The sequence below is a fragment of the Monomorium pharaonis genome, chromosome 5, assembly GCF_013373865.1.
Source record: "Monomorium pharaonis isolate MP-MQ-018 chromosome 5, ASM1337386v2, whole genome shotgun sequence".
Classification (NCBI taxonomy): Eukaryota; Metazoa; Arthropoda; class Insecta; order Hymenoptera; family Formicidae; genus Monomorium; species Monomorium pharaonis.
The window spans coordinates 11,411,040-11,435,803 of NC_050471.1; the positions used below are offsets into that span (position 1 = coordinate 11,411,040).

The following is a 24,764-nucleotide window of genomic DNA, read 5'->3' on the forward strand; positions in this document are numbered from 1 at the left end:
AATAGATAAAACAAATAGATTGATTAATTGAATCGATTATCAATGACCGCGAAGAAAAATAGAAAAAAGTTTTGCAGCAATTTAAATTTCACGATTACAATATACACGGAAAAAATCCAAGTTATTATAATTATATTTCTACAATTATACTAGTATCGATCTCTTTAAGTGAAACGTGGCGTAGCCTATCGCAGATGAATTAAAGTGTAGTGTATGTTGCATTACGGAACGTAGACACGTGACGTTTCGTCTCCGATACTCTCTGGCGAGATCGGGTCTAATCACAAATCGCAACACGCACGACGGACGAACGGATCGAACCGTGCTCCGTTGCTTATTTGCGTGCGTCTAAAAGTCCGGGGGCGTGTAGATCGCGCGCGACGTACCTGGGAGAGTAATCACGCATAGTACCTACCTACCTGGCTGCTGGCATAGCCGATCGATTACCGTATAGTCGCGCGGTGCACACGCCTGCCTGCCGCCACGTACCGCAACTACGTGACAAATATTATCGCGATCGACCGACCCGCTGCGTTTGATGTGGACGCGTTTATGAAATGCCGACACGCCGATAATCATGCGCGCGACCAGCGCCCAAGGCTAAATCCGATTTGTAATATTAATCTCAGCGTCGCGCCTCGCATCTCTTTCCCTCCTCTTCTCTCTCTCTCTCTCTCTCTCTCACACACACACACACACACACACACACACACACACACACACACAAAATCTTTTGTTACTCTCTCCCTTTCCTTCTTCTTTTCTCTCTCTCTCTCTCTCTCTCTCTCTCTCTCTCTCTCTCTCTCTCTCTCTCTCTCTCTCTCTCTCTCTCTCTCTCTCTCTCTCTCTCTCTCTTTCTTCCTCTTTAATTCAGTTCTTTTCAATCGACGAGACTAGAATCTCATGAAATTTTAACCACAAATCATATTTTTACTATTTAATTATTTCGATGCAATTGGATATCGATTATGCATTTTTCAGCGTTAATTAATGTTAGTAAAACAAATGCCAATGGATAATTCTGCATTAACAACACTACGTATTGTATGTACATGTATAAGCGTTCAAGATACATAATACAAAGTTTATTTTTGCTTTGTCTGTATAAAATTAATCACACGGGGGCGATTGAATTTGATTAATCGCGAGTATAATTCACCGGAAGCGTTGTTTTTCCGATTGGGATCGTTCTGATTACAGCGCCACGGGATCGGGTGTCAACGATCTACGTTTAGCGTATGCGATAAACAGCCTGAACAAACACCGGTGAAAAGGTCGGGCTTTTAACTCCGGAGCGCAGAAACAAATCTGCGCCTCTTTGTGGACTAACTTGTTTCGCGCGAGCTAGCAGAAGCGTTCTCCAAACACGCCAGGCGCCATTATGTGGCCAAATGGATCGGTATATTTAGTTGACTTTGGCCCGTATTCAGCTCTCGTGCTTCCAAGATCTTCAACAGCTGGTTGTCATTGATGTACATACGGCGTCTCGGATTTACCCAGTGCATTTAGTATGTAATCGCTAATTGTTGCACTATATTTCTCGCGCAATATATTTCTCCAGGCTCGGAAATTGTAACATTAACATACATTACGTTGTTGTTCCTGCGATCTTTGATCACAGTTTAATATGTAGACAATTTTCTCTCCAACATTGTTGGTAAGAAAAAATTAAGTAATTGAATTTTTAAGTGGTCAAGAGAAAGAGACAGAGACATAGTGGTTTGGATTTCGATACCGAATACATCTGCAAGATGTGTCATCGAAACGTTGATGCGCCCAATGACGGATACCAGCTATAGTGTCCTCGGAGACAAGAAAATCTTGCTTATCTTATCATTGCCGATAAGCCGTGTACAGTCGATGATACGCGCGACTGTGTGGCGCGAGTCTCTCACATTGGAGGCAAAGAGACACGCATGTGGACGCTGAAACGAGGAGGCGACTCTACGATGCGTACGTGTCTCTCATCTCGTTGTGCCCCCTCTGTCTCGTTTCCGTCGCCACCACCGCTACCATCACCAGCACCACCACCACCACCACTACCTTCTCCTCCTCCTCCTCCTCCTCCTCCTCCTCTACCACCATCACCACCCGCCAGTACTACCACCACTCGTGCTCGGCCGCACGTTCCTGTTATCTCGCTCCGACTTCCCTCCCCTCCCCTGCCCTCCCCCGCGGGTGCCCTGCCAACCAACAAGGGCGGGGGAGGGGGGGTCCCGCTTTCGCTTTGTGTGCGCCGGGGCGGCGGTACATCAAAGCCTTCTAGTTCCCGCTCCGGCCTTTGACGGTCGCGTCGCGGCCGCTCGCTCAGTCATCGCTCGGCGTTGTAGGCGATGCCGGCGCGCCATAGATGAGCGGATCGCGCGCGCGCGCGCGCGCTCTCGCACGATGAGCGCGGACTCGGCCGTGAGTTCTTCGTTCGCCACGTCCGTGTTCCGGTTATCCAAATTCGCGATACGACGACGACGACGAAGACGACGACGAGGACGCGGAGGAGATTCGGTTTCCATTTGACGATCATCAAACGCGTGTCTATGGCGTGATTTCGAGGCGGCCACGAATGCGTCTGGATCGTGCGATGCCGCCTCACGGCGGCAAGTGCCCGCGTGTCAGCAAAGTGGCCACCAAGGGGCGCCGAGTGAGCGCCTCTCATCATCAGCAGCAGCAGCAGCAGCACCAGGAGCAGCACGTCTCTCCGGATCGGGAAACCGAAGAAACGATTACAGCGATGGCGACGATGACGACGGTGACGTCAAGTGGAACGGCAGTCGCGACGACGAGAATGGACAAGCCCGCCGCGACCGCCGCCGCCACCGCCGCTGCCGCCGCCGCCGCCGTGGTAACGACGGCGTGCAACGACGAGGGTCGATCGCAATGGACCGGGCGCATGCGCCAGTCCCTGGAGAGCAGCAGCTCCGAGCCAGCCCGTGAAAACGGTGGTACCCCGGTGCATCGTTATCCAGAAAGGCAACGACGAGGGTTACGGGAGAAACACGCCGCGGGCGCGGGCGCGGGCGGGAGGAAGCATCGACCGGCGGCGACGGCAGCGAAGGCCAACTCCGCCGTCGCCTCATGCTCCTCGTCGACATCGTTGTCGTCACCGCCGCCGGTGCTCTCCTCGCCGTCCTCTTCTTCCTGTGCGTCCTCGCGCCGCTCAAGTTCCCCATCGCCGTCATCGAGCACCTGGTCGCCAACGCGGTCCTCCACCTCGTCGGTCACGAGCGATCACCTCGTAGCGATCAAGCCTACGGCGGCGGCGGTCGCGGTCAGCGAAGGCCCGCGAAGAAGCCAGACTCCTCCCGATCATCACAGCGACGACGGGATTGGGAAGAGGAGGCAAAACGCCGCGGGGACAAGACGGGGACGAGATAACGACGGCAGCACGACTCATGAAACGACGACAGACACGACGACCACGGCGACAACGGCAACGACGACGTCGTTGGTCACTTCCTCGTCGCCATTTCCCTCCCCCGCGTCGACCTCCTCCGCGTCTTGCCGGACGACGACGACGACAACGACAACGACGACGACGCCGCCACGCGGACACGGTGCTGCCGATCGTGGGACCGCGCACGTCTCGTCCTCTTCCGCTCTCGAGAGACTGAGAAATGCCCTGGAGAACTACGATCGTAGTCGAATCTATCTCGCCCACGTTTGCTATCTGGATTGGCGGGATTTGCCGGGTAAACGGCGTGGCGGTGGCGACGCGACGCGGAGCAGCGAGCGGGTGTGGGTGGTGGGGGCGGCGGATCACGAGGGCCACCACCGGACACGATTGTTGGTGGCCGGCCGCCACTGGCGACCACGTTGCCTACGCAGGGTCAACATGCTGAGCCAGCCGGTGGTGTACGCCGGCGGCGGCAGAGGTTCCTTGACCGCCGACCTCTTCCTCTGGTGGTTTCACCGCGAATTTGCCGTCACGGCAATGGCGATGCATCCGGACGGCGCGGTGCTGGTCGCCGAGAGCGCCGATTATCTCCCACCGGAAAATGACTGCGTCGCCGCGGACGGTCTCGTACGGCTTTTCGTTGTACCCAAGGACTGTATGGAAACGCGCCTGGTAGTCCGAGAGTTAAGAGTGCGTCTGGCTACCGGTATACTATCGAGGGCACGTTGTGGCGTTTACCGCGATAAATTCCCCTCGATTTTAGGCTTACCCGAGGAAGAGGGCGATCGTCGATTGGACGTGTATCTAAAAAGATTCACCTTAAAAGAGGCTTTCGCGGACCTGCATCGCGCTTGGCTCAGCGTTCGATCGGAGACTTTTGCTCGCAGCTGGACGCTGCCACGCGATCGCGAGGATCATCCGTTGACAGGATGCAACGGCGCCATGTTACCGCCCAGGATCCACGCGGTCGATCACGAGGAGGATAGAATGCTATTTGTCCAACTGCAAAACCTCGCTAGACAGGTCGGACTAGAGATCTCTGATGACGAACTTGGCAGTTGGATCCTCGATGAGGAGAGCACGCTGGCGGGTCTTATTAGGAAGAGAGAAGCACCGGACGAGGAGCACAGCCGGATCAAGATCGAGGTAGAGCCGGATAGATGGTCGGATCGCAATGGCGACGAAGACGACGACGGAGGAAACGACGGTGTCGAAGAGGATGATGGCGAAGACGAGCCCACCGCCGAGGAGGCTGTCGGACTTCTTTCAAGAGTACTAACTTGGATGGAAAGAGAACCACTCGATCCAGGACTTCTACTGGCAGTCAGATCGATGCGCGATACCGCCGCACTTATGGTAAGTACACCGCGACTGATAAAGGACAACCATCTCTTAAGTGCCTATATATCGATCGCCCGTGGAATGGACGACAAGAGAAAGAGAAGAAAGGGGAACGAAGGGAGAGGAGAGGAGGACCAAGAGCAAGGAATCGTGCTCGCGAATCTGCGAGCTTACGAGCAGATTGAACTAAGCTCGTCGACTGTCATTTGACAAAGAGCAGCGACTAGAGGGTAAGGGAGATTGAAGAAGTGGTAGGTGGGTTATGCTACTATCCTCGAGAATGGCACTCGATTTCGACGATACGTTGCGTCGAAACGAATGGACGGAAAACTTGAACGAACCCTCGTGAAGCCTCGAGAGAAGTACGTTTCTCCCTCCGCAATCCTGCACACGATCTTTGCAAATTAACGCTCGAGCTGGTCCTCGATAAGCACTCTTCGATGAGCTCCCCTTTGGAGCAAATCGAATTGGATATCGTATTTCTTTCGAGAGTCGTGAACTGTAAATCCTTCATGTTATCCTTGCACCTTTTACACCACGATGTTACTATACATTGCCTAAACGCTCTACGATTCGCATTCGAACCCTATATCATACATATACGTAATAAAATAGATTTCTGATAAAGCGAAATATCACAAGCAGCAGATGAAAAGGCAATTTGTATCAGCATAATGATAAGGATTAATGATGCTTACTTAAATATAAGTTTTATTACATTAGTGTATATGTAATATTTTATTAATTATAAAGTATTAAGAATGCAAAAAATTCAGATACTTTGTTTCAGTTTATGTCAGCTATTCTTTTATTTACAGTTTTATATTAAATATAAATATATACTGGTCCTTCGATTGACCAAGTTGCTATGTGGTTTTTGTAAAAAAAATCGCATGTAAAAAATTTATTGCACAAATTAAAAGTGTGTTACAGCAACGAACATTTTCTCTTTGATATCCAGTAAAATTTTAGAATAACATTGATTACTTTTGCAATAAGGAGACTAATAAATAAGTTTTTTTTTTTATGATAAACTGAATAAAACGTATAAAAGTGAAGTTTTGAAGGATGTTTATTTTATACAATGTACATATAAAGAATAAAAATATATTTTTTATGAACATACATAAATATATAACTAAAGTGTATAGCTATTATTATTTTAATAAACTCAATTTTTAGTCCGAGTTTTTCTAATTAAATAGTACAATATTCGAATGATCTAATCCCTTAAAGTATTGTTGTGTGTGGGGGGGATGTGCGTGTGCGCGTGCGCGCGCGCACTTTGAAATATTATCAAATAAAATAATGTACAAAACTCAATTACTCAATACAAATTTGTTATTTTGTAGGCGAGCAAGATGGGCCTAGCGGGAACGCATCCAAGCGGACTACCCTTCTTCTGCCCGAACGGGGACCACCTGACGCAACCACCTCCCGCCCATATGGGTATACCGCCTTACGGCGCGTTGGATGCGGGTAAGGCGGCCGCCGCGGCTGGTAAGTACTTTTTGTTATTTGTTATAAACTATTTATTAACAGCCATCCACGCATCTCTACAATTAATATTTTCTTGTTGCAAATAGTCTTCATGAGCCAATCTTTTTTATTTGACCCCATTACGATAATCGCTTTTGTTCGAATTGAATTGAAAATTTTTGAAAAAGCTGTTCATTCTAATCTATTTAACAATTAAAATTTTTTTGTGTCATCGTCATTTTCATGCTATATTTTTTGGCATAATTAAGTGAAATTGTAAAATATTAAAGTTTATTAATTATTAAAATACTTGTTACTAAAATGTTGATAAATTGCTTACTTGATGTACTTGATTCTTGTAGATAATAAATTTAGCATTTTTATCATTTATTTACGAACATGATAAAATGATGGGATAAAGAAATTGCATTGTGCGTGCGTGCGTGTGTGTGTGTGTGTGATCTTGATTAAGAATAAAATGTAAAGTTACTTTTAAATTTTGCATTTAAAAAAATAAGAAACTTTTACTTTGTTTTTACTTTATTTGAATGTATACATATACATATATGTATATGTATACATACATAACTGTAAATCTATAACTAAATCATTGATATATATCATTTAGAACATTTAGCTATTCCGAAATAATTTACTCTTTAAATGATAATTTAGTGTATATTTACTGATTTGCAGTAGTATATTTATAATTGTGATAATGTTAGAATTGATTGTTTTTCAATGATTTTGACTTAAAAATTATTATATTATTACTGGAAGTCAGTGTATTTTCACTGATTATAATTTAGAGAGTAGTTTTGTCGTTACTTTTATTTCGGTAACCAAGTAATTATAAGATCTATTATTGTTACTGTCATAGTTTGCAAGTATCTTTTTATACGGTAGTAACGTAACAACATTCAGTTGACGGTCAAAAGTCACAGATTTATGTAAACGATACCTTAATTACGTTTACGTATTATTACATTTTGCAAAATATCTTGATCGCAAATATACAGCCGTTAATATTATAAAATCTCATTCAACGCACGCTTTCAGCATGAACTTTCAACTACTGACAATACGCCGCACAGTCTCGATATCCCCAATGCGTATCGGTTGAATCAACAATTCTTTCACGAAGTTAATCCGCTATTGTCCGGCCAAATATTGACGTTCCTCTCGAATTGTAATTGATGGAATACTTCTCGTCCCGCTCGCGTAATCGACACGCTCCGCCCTCGAGAGAGAGCTTTATATATAATTTTATTGTATCGAGCTGCGCAAATATTAACATGGCCGTTACAACCCGACCCAAGCGAGTCCAGCTTGTGCCTGGCCTTTGCGCAAACCGTTTGCGACCGCGTTAACACACGTTAATCTTTGTTGCAGATTCGATAGACGCAATACTGAATTATTATTAAACATGTGTGTGTGCGTGTGTGCGTGCGTGAGTGCGCGCGCGCGCGCGCGCGTGTGTGTGTGTGTGTAAATGTACAGAGCAAAGCAATTCGTATTATTGATATAAAGTCCTTAAGTCTCTGAATACAAAAATTAACATTGCAAAGTATGGAAATGTCTTTATTGTTGAGTACGTTTGATTCTCTCTTGGGCTAATCGTGAACGTATTCGATGCTCTCGAGTCGAGCTAAAAAGTCTGCGTTAATACTTCAACTTCTAATTGAAGGAATATTTCTTATCAAGTCAAGAGGCACAATGATATCGAGATTTAAATAAAAGCTGTGAAGAGGGCGGCATAATTCCTGAGGCTCTGTTCAAGAGAGAAAAAGGGAGGGTAAGGGGAAAGAGAGAGAGAGAGAGAGAGAGAGAGGGGGGGGTGGAGGGAGAGGGAGAATGGGAGCAAATTGGCGTCAAATACGAGAGAGTAAGGGTTTACAATAGCTAATTACCTCTCCAAAAATCTTTTCTCTAGGTCAAGGCGAGTTCTACTTGTCTAGTCACAGTTTCAACAGATTATGTTGTGGAGAGGAGGAAGGTCTGTCAACGGTGAATTATCGTAAAGGTTTTACTATTGATACACCATCAACGCTCTTAAGGGGTCAGGGGCAGTCAGTAATTTTGAAAAAAAACATTTTTTGGATTTTCGTATTTTCTGAAAGTATAACATCTCGAGAATATCTCATTAAATTTTCAAGTCGATCCGACTACAACTGTTAAAGTAGCAAGGTCGCAAAGTCGGTCTCTCAGGTCAAGCGCGACTGTTAGGAAGGAGCAGCTATCAGCAGCTGCTCTCTCACCAACTAATATTTTAGAGGCTGCTATGAAAGGTGAAGGTGTGCTATATGGGCCTAAAATTGATGACTCTGTGTAAGTTTAAAAATACACCTTTTATTCAAATTGATCACATGATTTTTGAATGAAATACGTAAACAGTAATTAAAACTTTAAACGCGTCTTTCTCAGAACTGCATTTTCAAATACGGTGCCAAAGATTTCTGAAAAACTATTCAACCAATCAATCTGAAATTTTACGTGCTCTCTTCTAACATAAAATGCAAGTCCTTGATCGAAGGATTTTTTTTACTTATATTTTTAATTTTATGTACAAAAAATAGGCGCTTTTTTTACGAAAATTGGATGTTTGACTTTTGGCAGCTGCCATTTTGTCCCAAATTAATTTTTTCCTAAAATCTTTGATTAAGGACTAGAAAATTTCAAGTACAAACTAAATTTTCTTTATTCATCTGTTTCACATGATCCGGCTTCACACAGCAGTTGGCATCGCAAAACGTGTTTTAACGTATTTTTTTTAAGGCGGCTTCTATAATTAACTATAACTTCTTTAAATTTTAATATTTTTACTTCAAATTTTTTTTAAATTTTCTTTAAATGTTATGTAACACAGTGCCAATGTTCATAAATTAAATATAATACTGTAGCTTCAAAGAAAAAATCCCAAAAAGTGTCTTTTTTGGCCTTCTAACTGCCCCTGATCCCTTAAATACAATCTTGAAAAGTTTCGAGGTAGTATCATCGCTGAAAGAGCTTAACATTGCTTTTACAATTACTAATGTAGAACACAGTTTTTATGGCGTCACTTTCACAATACATATTTTTTATATCGTAGAAATTCCAAGGACTTTTTTATCATTTTGTTTACAGACAAGTACGAGTGAGATATCTTTTACTTCCTAAAAAGAAATTTAAGTGTGTAGATGATGTTGTCTGACAGCGTTTATGTATAGCAGCTCGAATTCTTTGTCTTGCAAACAAGGGAGCATTACGTCTCTACTCATCGCGCAGTGAACCGAAACTCAACCTTACCCTGTTTCACTTGCTTTACCGCTCGGCGCCATCTCCTTATTCTCAATACTTCTCCAAACCCACCACCTTCAGTCTCTCTTCCGCTGCCAGACAGTTGAGTATCGCGATTCTAACTTTTTTTTCTTCGCCTTTACCCTCTGCTCCATTTTTCACAACATTTGTAATTTCCATGTCTATTCCTACTATGTCTATTCTCTCTATCCTTTTCTCTCTTCTTGCTTTTTCCTTTCTTTATTTTCAATTTGTGCGAGTATCACAATTTTTATCTTGCTTGCATGAATACATATATTATTTTTAACTAGCTTTATTTTTCGATCTCCGTTATGTTGTGTGTATTTAAAAACTTCATGATAAAAAACAAGTAAATATCAGTGAAAAAAGGGAAATAGTAACGAAGATGAAAAGAGAGCGAGAGTGAAACTAACTTTTCATAGAGATATGGCTGTCATGGGTGTCCGTAAGGAGGAGGGGCAAGCGTGGTACTTACTCCTTCTCCCGCTGGTAGAGTCGGATTTTTCCAACTAATTAAATATCAATTAAATACTTAATTTTAAACTTTTAAAAGTTTTTTTTATTAAAAAAATTATTTACTTAAAAAACCTTTAATTAATTTACTTTTAAAAAACTTCTAAATGATTTGAATTCTTAACAAAGCACAAAAATATAAAAAAATATAAAACAAAATAATAAAATTTTTAACAAAAAAACCCTTTCTCGTTTTACACCTACTTCTTGTCGCGGTGAGAAAGCTTTAATACTAAAAAGTATATAAATATAAACCATATTTGTTAATCTAAAAGTGATATTTTATATCTTGCTTCCCCCCCCCCCAAAATTCTGTGGATGCTCTTGATGGCTGTTGATGACAATTTTGGCATTCTGTTTCATCGGAGCTTCGCTATTGATTCGCTTAACTTCTTTTTTCCTCATTTTTTCCTTTCTTCATTTCTTTTTGTTCATTCTCATTGATATCCGTATTTATTTTCTTATTTTTTCATGTCTTCTCAGGTTTTCTCGTGTTTCTTTTTTATTACCCCGTAGAAAAAAATTATGCAAAAATTATTACACAAAAAATTGCATATTTTTGTGCATGATTTTCTGCAGTTCTTACAGATTTTTGTACAATGTTTTCGCTTTCAGAATTTTTCTGTAGAATATTTTGCAAAATTTTATGTTTTTTCTGAAGACAAAAAACTTCAGAAAACATTACATAAAATTCTGCAAAATATTCTGCAGAAAAATTTTGAAGGCGAAAAAACTTTGTACAAAAATCTGTAAAAACTGCAGAAATTTATGCACAAAAATATGCAATTTTTTGTGCAGTAATTTTTGCATAATTTTTTCCTACGGATACAATTTCTCTTTATATAAATTTTTACATTTTTTAATAATCCGAAAATAAATAGGATCGTTTTGCCGTTAATTTTTTGTTGAGTTTTTTTTTACTAGACATGGCAGACGCGTGCTTCGCGCGCGCTATTTAATTTTTTATTCTTTACTTTTTGAGAATAAACTACAACGATAATTGTATTAATAACCATCTATAATCTATACAAACAGCTGTCAAAATTCAATCGCAATGACAACTATTCTCGCAACACGAAGTAAGCGCAGCGAGAGAACCAATCAGCATCGCGGAAAAGAGGCTTTATTACATGCCTTTTTAAAGATAGGATCATACTACATCATGGATAGGATTAATCCCGAGTTATTCTTTTTTTATGTCTCATTAATGTTACATGAAAAAATACGTTATTTCTCGCTAATAGTCAACAACGGTCCCATATTTCGCAATCTGAGCATGCTGAGTAAAATTCACTAATATCCTTAATAAATCAATAATTAAAATTGTATTTTATAATAAAAGTAACTTTTTTAAAAGTAAAATCTCAATATTATGAGCACTCGAAAAGTTTGAATTAGATATATGTATACAGGTCTTAAGAACTAAACTGTAATATCATCTACATCTGCACTTGTATAATATAAATAGTAACGTTATATTTAGAATTTTAACAAATTATGTTTTGCCTTTTTTTTAATATAAAGAATTCTAAAGTTCTTGGTACATTTTAAGAAAAGTTTTGACGACTAAACACAACAAAAATAGATGTTTTAAGGTATACAGCATTAATTTCATAATTTTTTTATACAAAAATTAATAATTTTTATTTGATTTTAAATTAAGGTTAAAATGGATTTAAGTCAAAATACTTTTTAAGCTCTTAACGCGCATTATGAATCTCAATAAAATTTTTGACCTGCAAAAAAACCATTTGCAAAAGTTTTAACTCTTTGCACGTTTCTTTTATAATTTTACCAACATCGTTAAATTTTTATTTAACTGGATTATTATCATTTACAAATTAAGAGAGAAAAGAAGTAAAATTTTGGTAAGATTTATACAGTTTATTAGGAGATAATTTTTTAAAGGAAAATAAAGGATTTCTGTTTTGTTTCTTTTCACACTATATCATCGCTTCCACTTTCCATTCTACTACACCCGTTCAGTTTCCGAACTTGTACTACCGGTTTCCGGAAACCGGATGGGTAGAATTCACGACGATAAGGTTTAATAGAGCGAAATAGACGAATTTGCTCGCAGGGTTGAGCGAAGCTACGAAAAGCGGTTGGAAAAAAGAACTTGAGAATCGGCCGAGTTAAAATCGACTTGGATAGAAGTACGAAAAGAATGACGCAGGAAAACGGAAGAAGAAGAGAAAGAAAGAAAAAGTATCGCGGTACACGGAACATCGGGAACCTGAGTTGTTCGAGAATAAAAGAGTAATTTTCCGGATGGTGAGATGCCGATAATGGGGTTGCAGACTGCCGAGTCAACTGGAAAGTGATTAAGCACACATGACGGAATTCACGAACTCGTCAGGATATTATGAGGCACCTCTTTCCGCTATCCTCCCATTTCGTCGCTCTCTCATTTTCTTGGTTTTTCGTTGTCTTTTCTCTGTTCCTTCCCATTTTTCATCTCCTCACACACAAACACTCATATACTCTCTTCTCTCTACGTGTATATACTTTTTTGTACTTGTGCTTCCAATTTTCAATACTTTACTTAATTTAATATCATATTAAATGAATAGAGCCTTTCTGTTCTACTGAATACACATTTTGATCTAATCAGTGTTGAACGGATTCATCTTCAATTTCATTTTTATTGTTAATTGAGATTAAGTCATGCTTGCTCGATTTTTTAATTTTATTTGTTTAAAATGGCTTATTCAAAAATTTATCATTGAGTACGAGAAATTTTAATTTTCATGCTTTTGTTCTCTTATTGTGCGTCATCTTAGATACGATATTAAACTATGAATATTTTTATAAGAGAAGGTTGAAATTAAGAAATAAATAATAAATTGTAATTTAAATAACGTTACAATATTAGAATATTCACATGCATACATAATGTGTGATTTGTTTCATGATTTATACCTAAAGCGACGTAAGCGGATATATCATGTTGCACGCGATACACAAATTCGCGCGCAAGATAAAATATCGGATTATTACTTTTACGTGGGATTAAATTTCGTTTCGGCAGCCATTGTTTTCACGGGCTCGAGTGTGCTTCGTTATTCAAATGAGATTAAAAGCCCAGGGCTGAGTGGGAGCCGGTCTCGTTACAGTCGAGTGGCTAATCGTCGTTATGCAAAGATCGAAAGTAGCTCCATTGTACAAAAAAAAAGCTCCAGCATCCGCGAGTTTTACATACGCCGTTGAATCATTTTATCTTTTTATGTCGGTATTACAAATAGTATCACAAAATAAAAGCAATATACTTATTTTTCTCTCGAAAATAACAATTCTAATTTTTTTCTACAAAAAAGATAAATAAAAATAAATATATCAGAAACTAATCTGATTATTTGAAAAGAAATGTGCTTTTGACAAAACTGTAATTTTTGACAAAGATAAATTTTTATGTATAGAACGACAAATAACCAAACGTAGGATATACTACTCACGATCGTTCAAAATTGCAATCATTTTCGTCAAGGTGTACTTCGTTATCTGAACGCAAACGATTTCGGAGACGGAAGTCCGATCTCTTTACGGTCGGGCGGTCGACAGTCATTATAGAGTTGAGGATTGAGAGTGGCCCTATCCGGGGAAAACCACGCGTTGACCGATTTCAGCACGCGCGAGAGGACGAGAGAGAACATCCAGATTGTTACGGGGAATATGCCTTCGGGACATGTTCGCCCGCAAAACGCAAAAAGGAACGAGGGGAAACAGGCTGGAGAGTCCATCCAATCCGTTTGCGTATACTATGTCGAATGACATAGAAAGAGAAAAAGAGAATGACAACTACAGAGAGAGAGAGAGAGAGAGAGAGAGAGAAGGGAGGGGAGAGAGACGTATTGGCCTCGTCAAGCGGTTTCAAGCTTGCCGATATTCCGGGCGCTTCTCGTCGACCCTTATGAGGCCAATTACACTTCGCCTCGCCAAAGGCACCCCACTTATATCCGCACCCAACATTTCCCAGGTTCTCTTGAAGCCGCGATCGGTTCCGCGGCACGTACCAGTTACGTTAGATACCAATGTAAAAGCTATACTTATATCTTGTCCATTATTCAACCTACGATAGCCACATGCATCTATAATTTTACAATTTGTTTGCTGTGTGACTTTAAACTTTCAGTCTTTTTTTTCTTTGGTTGAGAGAGTTACGCTTATTGTGGCTTAAATTGTAAATTATAGTTTTACTTAATTTTTAAAAAATAATAATTAGAATTATTTAATAATTTTTCTTAATCTTGTGCATTTAAAAATATTTGAACATGTTTTCTGAATTCAGGAAATTTTGTACATCTCAATATAAATGTAACACGCGGACTTGATCGATCACAATTATGTAAAAATCGGATTGATATCGATACCGTTCATTCGCCTGGATGAGTTACACGGCATTAAATTTCATCAACGACTGTTCTCTGCTGGTATATTCTACTTCGTGTTGAGTGCTAGTTACAGAGGGTGCAGCCACGCACACGTTGATCAATGCCCATTCTCTCGCCACGAAAGAGAGAAAGCTCAATCTCTTTTGCTTCGTGTGTTTGTATTGCAAAAAAATCTACGCAATATATTAAAAACAGTTTTCTTTTCTCATTTAATCGCTTCTTTACTGTCGTCATAATAGTATTTATCCGTATACATATAATATATTAAGATAATTATCGGTGTTTTGTGATATTGAAAACTGTAATAGTTTTTAATATCTATAACAGTAATAATAATGATTTTTTTTACATTGGATGTAATTAAATAGTGCAGTAAAATATTATAATTGGAAAAACTTTGTTAAAAATGTTTATTGATCCTAATCATTGATTTCTTTACAATTAATTGATATAATTCATATTATGTCTCGATGGAGCTAAAGTTCTTGAGTGTTTGTTAGCGAGAAAATTTGAAAAATTTAAGCCAATAATAATAAAAACAATAATAAGAACAATTGTAATAACAGTAATAATAATAACATTAATAACTTATTCTATTCTGTGAAACAATTTCTGTGAAATAACCGCAACATATTATTCAAATCTGATTTTACTTTCGATAGAAATAGATGGAACTTTTATCTTGTGTATAAAATATAAATTTATATACTTTTCTTAGGCTATGAGAAAAATACAACTTGCAATGAAATTCTTTTGTGTTTTTCGCGATATGTACAAATACAAAAACCACTGTCGATTCGTTATTCGGTCTTTCGCGATCTCACCGCGATTAAATTAAATGTCACCACTTAATAACCGTAAAATTGGTCACGCTGCCAGCTAATGATACATTAAACGCGTTATGATGCCGTTAATTGCGGATACGAGATGTGCGGTGAATTTATTTTTTATTCTAACATCAGCCCATTAATCGCGATAGTTTCAGTCTCTCGATTATTAAAGAAATACAAACGTAAAAATGAAAGTGAAGAGAATGTGACCAAAAAAGTCTCAAGTATCGAAATATGTACCTGTATGATCATTTTGCATAAGACTTAGAAAAATCTGATATGTGGATAGAAGTATGTTAAATTACATTTTGAAGAAGAAAAATTGTCGGCTATTTAATATTAAAATCAAAGAACGGTATTTTGTTTTAAACGTTTTTTTTTTTGTTATAGGTCTTACAAGAGCACCAATGTATCCCTTCTCAACAGGCCAGTATGCATATCCCATGCTTAGTCCGGAAATGACGCAAGTCGCTTCTTGGTAAGTTAAAAATATATATTGTTTAAGTAGAGAGTTTTCATACCGAATTCTTTTCATTTATTCTCTCATATTTGTATAAAAACAGCACAGAGTTTGATAAAAGTTTCGATTTAATGCATTACAATTATATCTACGTTATTCTGCGATTGGTTGCATTACACTATAACGTAATATTATTTCAATTATAATCAAACATATATTCGACTGAATGTATGTGATGAGAGCGATATTCAATTTCGCGATGTAAATGCACGGCGCGGCGCGGTGTCTATAGAACAAGAATCGTTTTACATTCCGTGTTGTGTATGTATTATATTTTATATTAATTACGCGTTAAATAATCGATTCGCGTTTCACAGTAACGCAAATGAAAAGTAATGGAGAGCATCGGATTTCGATCGTGTGCCGAAGCGATTCTTGGCGATTTTAAATCGCCCGACACTCAACACAGATCGCATATCGCGAATTGTGCACAAAGGCTACTAAATATTCATAAAAATGCCAGCAAAACACAAGAGAAATCGTTACATGACGAACTTACTCTTGATAAATTTTCGCTTTAGATAAATTCTCCTTTAATATAAAGTATGCGAAGATTTGTATGAAAAATGTCGTCAGAGATTTTCTGACTTGAAATACATCGACTGATCTTATTAAGTTTCTCTCTCGTTAGTAACAATTTTCTACTTAAAGATGATTTTTTATTAGCAATTTCCGATCTTTTTCGCGAAATTATCGAGGATCTTTAAAGTGAAACACACAAATAATCGTGATGTATTTACATTTCGATTCAATTTTCTGAACAAATCTGGACATTGAATAGGTGTGGACTGCTTTGGTCAGTCAGTCAGTTGGTCCTCTCAGTTCCGGTCTATTACATCGGATACGGAACCTTGCCTCATCCTTGCGATTCTCATAGACGTCACCCTCTTTTTCGCGAGGAGACAGGTCCTTGCTATCAGGTTTTCGCTCGAAACCGCCGTTTCCCCTGCTCGTTATTTGCTTTACGCCTGAATTGTTCCAAATTGCGATTTTCCACGGATGATTAGGCTCCTTCTTCTCAATTAGAAGGACCCACAACATCCTTACTCGCTCGAGACGAACCTAGCGTGCGGAAAACTGTTTGGACCTCGACATCGTAACATGCACAGAATTTTTCTCTCGCGACATCCATCCCTGAAAAGGAGTAAAGCGCGAGAGACCACTTGTAATAATGAGATGGTCGGCAGCGTTTTTATTAAACGAAGTACTTTTGGTCTCTGTCTTCTCGACAACGGAAATGCGAACAGCGCATTCGCGAGGAGGCACGAACCAATTACTCTTATGAGAAGAAGTTTACAATGTTAGTCATAATTAATTAACTATATAGCTGACTGTGTTGCACGACACTATGCAAATATTGTGTTGTTTTTTATTAATAAACTAATCACGATATCGTACTAAGGATTACGATCGTAAAATTCAATATTTTTGCATTAAAAAAAATCAAAATTATTATCAATTTGGTCAGTTGTTCAATGATTGAGAAAGTAACTTGAGCATAACGATAGTTAATAATGTTTTTTTTTAATTACTAAATGCTGAACTTTTAAATATTTTTTTCCATTGGGAATACGTAATGTGATGAATATTCCATCAAACTGATAAAATGTAATGCAGTTTGTGCAGTTTTACACACGGAGAAAATTTTCTAGTAAAAGTTACTATGTACAATAGCTACGGGCCGTAAGAAAACATTTTCGAGAATTATATCATGAGTGGTGTAAATACTAAGGTAATTTGATGAAAAAGAGTAAAAATTTTTATAAATTCTTCCTTGATCCGTGGTTACTATTTACCGTAGTAATTAAAAAAAAAAATTTCTCCGGGCAAAGATAGCAATCTATGCATATATTTTTTTTCTAAAATTTCACGCATATTCCCCCATAGAGATATGGCAAATCGGGCAATATGTTACTATGAAATAAATGGATTAATCAATTATCTAGAAAATTTCTCGCTAGAATTCAAATATCGAGGAAATGTTTTACGAAAACTCTTATTCCGAAACTTGTAGCAATGGTAAAATATTGCAAATGAATATTTACAGGCATACACCGAGCATGTATCCCATCTCGCCGGCGAACGCCGGCTTTCGAAGTCCGTATCCCACGAGTTTACCCATTACAAGTTCTAGTTTACCAAGGTAAGCAGAAATATTTAATATTGACAAAAATTGTTTTTGCGCTTATCCCTATTTAAAATGTAATCTCCACAATTAAATACTTTGTCTCGATTTTTCAGTGATCTCTACCGGTTTTCACCAACGGGCCTTATGCCTCCACATCCTGGCCTGAGTCCACACGCACACGCGCTAGCGTCGCACGCGTTGGTATCTTCGGCACCGAAGGCGGATCACTCCACCCTGGATCACAATCACAGGTTCGTATAACTCTCTATTTCGTATCGCTGGCGACATCTGAACAACCAGCAGCAAAGCCGACATTGATTATTTCCGTCTAATACCCGATATCCTTTGTCCTTCCACTCGACTCGATAAATTTTATGGGATTTACCACAAACAAGTTTTTCAACTTTGGCATCGCTATTGATTGCAAAAGTCTTGAAACGTTTAAAGCATGACTTACCATCCACGTTTATGTTAATGATCTAATGATCAATTATCAAGACGACATTTGATATATGAGAGAGAGAGAGAGAGAGAGAGATGCAGCCAAAAAATCCCATATTTCAAACAGTGATATAAACTTTCAGAGGCAATTAATGAACTCGCCGACTTGAAAAATCAACGTTTTATCTACCAACGCTTACAATACTATCGTCGATTAATTACCCGTCGGGGATATAATTAATTTATAATATATCGCGCGTTGTTTTTTTTACTTGTGAACAAAAAGACTATGTCTATACTTGTCCACAAATTAAAACAAAAAAATATAGAAAAAAGAACTTTTCATCTTAATCGATTTTGAACGATAATTTAAAAAAAAGCTGACACCCACGTAATCATTGGAATATAAGAGGATACAGAAAATGAGTCAGATCTACTATAATGTGGAACACAATTTTCTTCATTAAGAAAACACTTAACAAATCAAATAATGAAGGATATATCTTGTATCACATAAATAACTAGGAACGTGTATCGTGTAATCCATTTAATCTTGTTTAGCCATTAGAAAAACTTAATGAACGAATTAGTAAACTTTATTATGAATTCAATGTGTGTCATTGTTATGTTTTATTCTGAATGACATTCTGGTACGAGGACATTCCTAACTATTCTGCAGATATTATTCACCTAATAATAATAATATAGAATCCTGTAAGAATCTTTCTAACCACCGATTGTATCAGCCTGGAAATCCATGAAGCGTAAGCGACACACGTTTGGTTGAACTATTCATTTGACAATCGATAATAATACCCGAAAAGCGCTGATAGTTGTAAGATGGGTCGCGTACCAACGCAGCACGTCTGCTGATAAGGAAGCGTCGAGCCGAGGATGAGAGACGGGGTCGTGTCGTTGCGCCGCGAGGTTCGTAGGGGGTAGCACGTCTCGACTATCCCGGAATGATCGGTCGGACCCCTCGTCGCGTGCACTCTTCACTCCTTTGGTAGTCGAGAGAGCATATATAACACTTATCGAATGATTCCCTCTGCACAGCGTCTGCGCCTGCTACCTCATCGGCTGCTGCCGCCGACGTCGTCAACGCCAGTTATGTATTGATCATTACCCTCTTAAACAGATTTCTAATTTACATTAGTATACCCGGACGCGTAGTTACGTGTAGCATTTTGTTCTTTTTCCTTCTCTTTTCTTCTTCTCTCTATACACATATATTGCGCGCAAGTACGAAGCTTCATGAAAGACCAGCTGACGCGTCTTTCCGATTTATCGGTGAGAAAATTTACGAAAGTGATAGACTCGCGTTTTCAAATTAGCGTGAAATTTGTTTGCATCCATATTACTGCGATATGTAGCAACAGAAAGAGCAATCGATTCTCTACCAAAAAGAACAAGATTAAATGTTTTCAATTTCAATCTTGGTAAATAAATAGTGAAAAAGCTGTGTTTTGCACCAAAACAGAGATGAGACGGAGGCAGCTGATATTAAAAAATCGGAGCGCACGAGTGCTGAAAAATTGAACACTTGAAAATAAAAGGTTGATGGAGTAGTAGGGTACTATCTCGAGACTGGTGATCCTGCGGGATCCATCCTGCCAGCTCGCCACATTGCTGGCGAGTGGCAGCAGGATACCTCAGGTTGATCGGTGGTGGCCGACGGCAGCGACGCCGCGACAACTCGTTAGAAAAGGAAAACTCGCGGCGGCACGTAGAAGAGGAAGCCCACGGAGAGAATGCGATATTCGCTGTATCCCCCCACGCGCTCCCGGAATTGTAGAACCGGCTGATGGTAGGGTTGTCTCTATCGTTGCGAGAGAGCCATGAATCGCGATGATGCCACCCATCCCGCGATGCCACCCTCGCGCAACCCCGCACCACTGCCGCCACCACCACCACCACCACCACCACCACCCCTCGTGCAATTCCCCCGGCCACCCCCAGACTCGCCGATAATCAATCGTCGTAACACCGGTCGGTGGTGATTCCGCTGACGCCAGGAACGAGAGCGCGTTTGAGACGCGGCGGAAAGTGGAAGAGAGATACAGGAGGGTAGCGTGTGCGCTACGCTCTGAAATCCAACGCGAAGATACGCGGAGACGCGCCAGAGGGGAACGGATCGAGACGAGGGAGGTGATGTGTCGTTGAGTTTTCGTGCGGGCATACGCGCGACAAACGTCACGGAAAGTCGAGACGAGAGGGTGCGTTTTCGCGATACGACGGCCGAACGAGCGCTATAGTCGTCGACGTTGGACGAGATAGACGGGGTGTTTGGTTGGGTATATAGAACCACCAACCCTCTGCTTGGAGGCGGCGGAGGCGGCGCGGAGGGGGCCCCCCACCCCTCCCCCTGGAGAGAGAAGGGAGAGGGTGAAGAGGGAAAGGGAGCAAAGAGAGCGAGTGAGCGAGCGAGAGAAAAAGAGAGAGAGAGAGAGAGAGAGAGATATGACGAATGGGTGACCGTGGGATGCCGCCCCTGGAGACATTTCACCGCACGAATCGCCGGGTGACGAAGTCGCGTCAACGACTGCCGCTGCCAAAGCACGGCGGTGGCGGGTGCGAGCGTGTAAATGAAGGCGATCTGCAACAGTGACGTAGGGACGATGACGGTGCCATCGTCAGGCACTAGGTACGTGCGGACGACGCGCGGCAAATACGACAACGGTAACCACGTACGGAGTCTCGGAGACTTCCGGCGGAGCGAGGCTACTGCCAACGTCTGTCGGATTACTACGGACGGCGCGTAAGTGTCGTCGTGTGCGCCACCGCTGCTCGCTCGTACGTGCTGTTTACAACCGAACTCATCCCGAGTCTTCCATCAGGAGCGGATGTGAATGAAGAGTGCATAAATTGTCGAGTGTCGTGGCTGGACCCCAACGAGCTTTCTCTCTCTCTCTCTCTCTCTCCCTCCCCCTCTCTCTATTTTTCTCCTCTTCTACTCCATCGCAAGTAGTTGCGATGCCACGAATATCGAGCGTGAGGTCGTCGTCGAGAGCCGATGCGGAAGAGAGGATCTAAGAGACCCTAGAACCAGACCGCGGAACGGACAGACGTGCCAATTCGTTTCGCCGTGAAAGTTAATCGTCGAACATTAGAGCGCGGGATCGCGTGACGTTTAAGTTCCATGGCACGTTCCATGGCTCGACTTGGATCACTTCGGCGGTGGAGCCGCGAGTAAGCACGAGGCGGCAGTCCCGTATGTGGCGATGGAGCCAGCCGAGTGCCTGGAACCGCTGAATTTGGTGATAAAAAAGGACGACACTAACGACAGCGGGCCGGCCAGGATTATACTCGGGGAGAAGATCGGGGAGGCGTCGATCGACGAGGAGGAGAAGGACGCCGTCGTATCCGAGGAGAGCGCGATCGAGGATAATATGGCGATACTCCAGGACGCTGTCAAGTCCGCCGAGTCCGGTGGCTTACCAACCGCGGATCACAAACTCTTGACCGCGCTCTACATGAGCAGTCTCGTGCAAATGTCAAGCTTGAGCGCGCCGCGCGGCATCGCGCCGCCGCCATACGGCGCGAGCCAGCAGCAGCAACAAAACTTTATGCAGCTGCTGGCGATGGTAGAGGCACGACATCGCATGTGGCAGCAGATGAACTGGCCACTGCCGCAGAGCTTTCTGAGGAGTCCGCTGACGCTACCACCGACCGCACCGTCCTACTTTGACGGCGCGACGCCGACACCGACGCCGACGCCGACGCCGACGCCGCCGAACCTGACTGACCAGCTATCCCAGAACTCCGCGCCGACTTACCCCCTGTCCTGCGCCAAATCCGAACCCCTCAATTCCGAGATTAAACAATCATACTTCAATAAACGGTACACAAATGCGATCGATACGCTTTGCAGAATCAGCGTAAATCCCACCCACGGAAAAACTCACCTTGAATATTTTTCTTACGTATGTGTTGCAGGTCAACGATAGAACAGAAAAACTCCACGTCGTTACCTACGGACAATGCGAAAGCTCAGGACACGGGACAACAAAACAATCAAGGTGAGTCTTTGAGAAAGAAGTCGGTGCGCTTGGATTGTCATGGTACTAAGGATAATTCATTTGACACCATTGTTTTGACAGATAAAAAGAAACCCCATATAAAAAAGCCTTTGAATGCGTTTATGCTGTATATGAAGGAGATGAGGGCGAAGGTTGTGGCAGAGTGTACCTTAAAAGAAAGTGCCGCGATCAACCAAATATTGGGAAGACGAGTGAGTAAATCTTCTATCTGGATATTTTTTTATCTAGAGATTTTAAGTAAATTCTTCTACATCAGAGTATAGCGATTTCGACCTTGAATAGCTTATCTAATTTATTAATTTTTTTTTACTGCAATAATAAATTATTTTGACTATTATCTTTAAACAAAATGTAGAGAATATTTTATCTATACCCGAGTTGTTAATAAAGTAAATTACTGTACTTCTGATGTTAGAATAATTAAAATATACAAAAACCAATATTTTCTCTAATCTCATAGTAAACTTTTTTAATATGTTGTGTGTGAGTATGTCTGTATGAAAAATTATAGCGTCATTATTAGAAAATCAATATTACCAAATCATTATTAGGACAAAAAAATAAAAGTACATTGACGTGTGTGTGTTGCGTGCGTGCGTGTATGCGTGCGTGCGTGCGTGCGTGTGCGTGTGTGTGCGTGCGTGCGTGTGCGTGTGTGTGCGTGCGTGCGTGCGTGCGTGCGTGCGTGCGTGCGTGCGTGCGTGCGTGCGTGTGTGTGTGTTGTGTGATAAGAGATAGAGATTTTTATCTAATCTTTTAATCTTTTATTTTTAATTGGTAATTAATTAAATGGAGCTATTATTTTCTGCAATTTACTCAGTTAATTCAAGTCTAAGATTAAATATATATCATCGTTGCAGACAAAACTTTTATTTATAAATTATATATTTTTTCTTCATATTAAACTAGCTATCTCGACTATTGATATAGTTTTATATTTATGTTAAAAATTGTGTTGTTTTGATTTTGTAGCAATTATAAAAGAAAGAGAAAGAGAAAATGTTGGTCAACGCTTATTAAATGCTTATTAAAGATATTACAGACGAATTTTTATTCTAGATATACGAACATTGCATGTATTTTTATTGAACGAATCGTCTATCGGGTCTATTAATTGGAGCTAACTAACCGTACCTACTAGTATCTCAGTACGAATAGAACATTGTAGGTGGGATCTAAGGAAATCTCAGATAAAAAGAACGCTGTGACAAAGGGGGAAGGGTCGAAGGGTGATTTCTAAGGGTCTCATGGGACACGTGACGAGTCACACGAGTCAATGATGGACTTGTCCATTTGTCGCTAGTGGTAAATAAGTTTAAGCGAGCGAGCAAGAGAGGGAGAGACCGAGAGCGAGAGCGAGAGAGGGGGAGAGGGAGGGAGATATAATAGGACGGTACACGGTGATACTGTGAATCTATGAATCTGAATTTTGGGGATATGACACGCAGTGGCACTCGCTAAGCCGGGAGGAGCAGGCGCGGTATTATGAGGCGGCCAGGCAGGAACGCCATCTGCATCAACAACGATATCCCGGCTGGAGTGCCAGGGATAACTACGGATATGGCAGCAAGAAGAAGAAGAGGAAGAAAGAGCGATCCGCAGATCCCACCGGAGGTACCACTTTCCAGTGCTAGAACAGCAGGCCCTTAATAATTCATTATATAATAATTGCTAGTATATACTTATACTGGTTGATTGAAACGATCAAAGTCTCTGTGCGTTTCTTTTTTCGTACGTTTCTTTTTTTACGTTATTTATTTATTTATTTATTTTAATTTTCTGGCATTCAATCTTTTTCAACATGCAGGCTATATATATTTACCGACATATATGTATATCTCTTGAATATTTATATATGTACATATATGCATATATATATATTTTTTTTGTTTTTTGAAACTGAATTGGATTGGATTGTCTGTGGGGATTGTGGAATGTGGCACAGCAGAGAACTAAAAAAAAAGAAAAGTACAAAAATAAGAAACAAGAAACGAAAAAGATGGAAGAAAATCAACGCAAACTCTCGCGACATGCAATACAATCTTTTTTTTTTATCTGGCCAAACTCCCTAAAGCGGTATTCGTTCTCCGGTGAACAAGAAGAAATGAGACGAGACAAGTAATGTCATGATGACACGATAACAAGAGTGAGAGTGAAAACCAATGCCTCAGGTACGGGATGTCTGGTAGAGCCCAGGGCCTGACCATTTTTTTTCTCTACTTTGTTTCTCTTTTTTGCCCCGGGGCATTTATTCGCAGTCGCTTCTCTTCCCCCTTTCCCGAGAGGGAAATAAAGTATGCTATGTCAATTTAATGAGAATTATTCGCAGTGTCCAGTAATGTTTTGTCTTCTTCAGAATGTAGATCTCTTTCTGTTTTCCCATTAAATACCAT

The 24,764-nt window shown here is 40.8% G+C and overlaps 1 protein-coding gene across 5 annotated transcripts in view; it reads left to right on the forward strand.

Annotated features, from left to right (window-relative positions):
• The first annotated feature begins 881 nt into the window (after positions 1–881).
• LOC105837174 overlaps positions 882–24,764 on the forward strand; it is a 36,279-nt gene continuing 12,396 nt past the window's right edge. The window contains exons 1-9 of one of the 5 annotated variants that reach the window (XM_036287170.1): positions 889–2,767; positions 3,260–4,747; positions 6,085–6,232; positions 15,633–15,720; positions 17,810–17,905; positions 18,004–18,141; positions 22,268–22,350; positions 22,432–22,562; positions 23,820–23,985. In XM_036287170.1, the coding sequence (XP_036143063.1) occupies positions 2,561–2,767; positions 3,260–4,747; positions 6,085–6,232; positions 15,633–15,720; positions 17,810–17,905; positions 18,004–18,141; positions 22,268–22,350; positions 22,432–22,562; positions 23,820–23,985 (2,545 nt within the window). In that variant the 5' untranslated portion in view covers positions 889–2,560. Of the gene's footprint in view, positions 4,748–6,084; positions 6,233–15,632; positions 15,721–17,809; positions 17,906–18,003; positions 18,142–22,267; positions 22,351–22,431; positions 22,563–23,819; positions 23,986–24,764 lie in introns of all 5 variants that reach the window. The other 4 variants (XM_028192479.2, XM_036287167.1, XM_036287169.1 and 1 more) reach the window with 4 other exon arrangements.